Source organism: Ciona intestinalis, chromosome 3 (assembly GCF_000224145.3).
Source record: "Ciona intestinalis chromosome 3, KH, whole genome shotgun sequence".
Taxonomy (NCBI): Eukaryota; Metazoa; Chordata; class Ascidiacea; order Phlebobranchia; family Cionidae; genus Ciona; species Ciona intestinalis.
The window spans coordinates 6,591,626-6,592,622 of NC_020168.2; the positions used below are offsets into that span (position 1 = coordinate 6,591,626).

At 38.7% G+C, this 997-nt stretch overlaps 1 protein-coding gene across 3 annotated transcripts in view; it reads right to left on the bottom strand.

Annotated features, from left to right (window-relative positions):
- LOC100182059 (titin-like) overlaps positions 1–997 on the bottom strand; it is a 22,222-nt gene that overhangs the window by 12,296 nt on the left and 8,929 nt on the right. For all 3 annotated transcript variants that reach the window (XM_026833831.1, XM_026833832.1, XM_018811250.2), the window contains exons 11-12: positions 741–877; positions 53–188 (exon numbers count right to left, since the gene is read on the bottom strand). In XM_026833831.1, coding sequence (XP_026689632.1) covers positions 53–188; positions 741–877 — 273 coding nt within the window. The remainder of the gene's footprint in view (positions 1–52; positions 189–740; positions 878–997) is intronic.

Genomic DNA, 997 nt, shown 5'->3' on the forward strand with positions numbered 1-997 from the left:
GAATAAAGTAAGTTACATTCATTCATTCATACGACAACCACACACCATGTACCTGAGCATGTAAGTTGTCCTTCCTGTCTACAACCACGCACTTGAAACTGATAAACCCCCTCATCATCAGGTTTGATGTCTTTCACCTTCAAGGTGTATTTGCCATTCCTCTTCACCATCTCATACTTACTCGATGGCTGGAAACATTAGAGTGTATTTATGAAGATAATAATATGGAGAGCAAGTTAAATGAATGAATGCTACATATATATTTACACATAGTGGAAAAAAGACAGTCTTATAAAAAGAGTGTTCTGCTTTATGCGCCTTGTGCCTCATTTTGAACGACCATGAATGTAATTTCAGGATAACAGGTTAACAGGCCTACATCCCAAGTCTTAAGGTGGCTGTACACAATATCCGGCGTGTCATATGCAAACCCATCAGTCATATGCAAACCCATGTCCAATTCCAAATGCGGCAGCAAATCCGGACAAATCAGACAAAACGGATGAATTCCGGATACTGTGTACATCCACCTTTAGATGTAAGTGTCCCACTAAAACCACATCCTTTTAATGGAAATCTCTATTATCAAGTCACTGTAAACTCCTACTTACAACTCAGACCCAAGATTATAACTAAGAAGCTCTCTACTGAACAAGGAAGGTGGAAAACTAGGGGTTTTGTCTCTAAATATTCAGAACGCCTAATATTAGCAACCAAACAAAGTTGTTTAAGTCCCATACCTTGATAGGTTTATCATCTTTGTACCACTGCACAGGACTGTCCACGTCAGGGTCGTCAATCTCACACGAGAACTCGACCGGTTTCCCTGATCGGGACTTCACATTCTTCATCTTCGATAAAACTTTGATAGCTTTTTCTAAAAGACAAGAAAATGTTGACACAACATCAATGATGTATAATATTCTTAAAACAACAGGTATACATATTAATGAATGTAACTTGCTTAATCCTAGTGTAGCAGGGAAATGACAGCCGT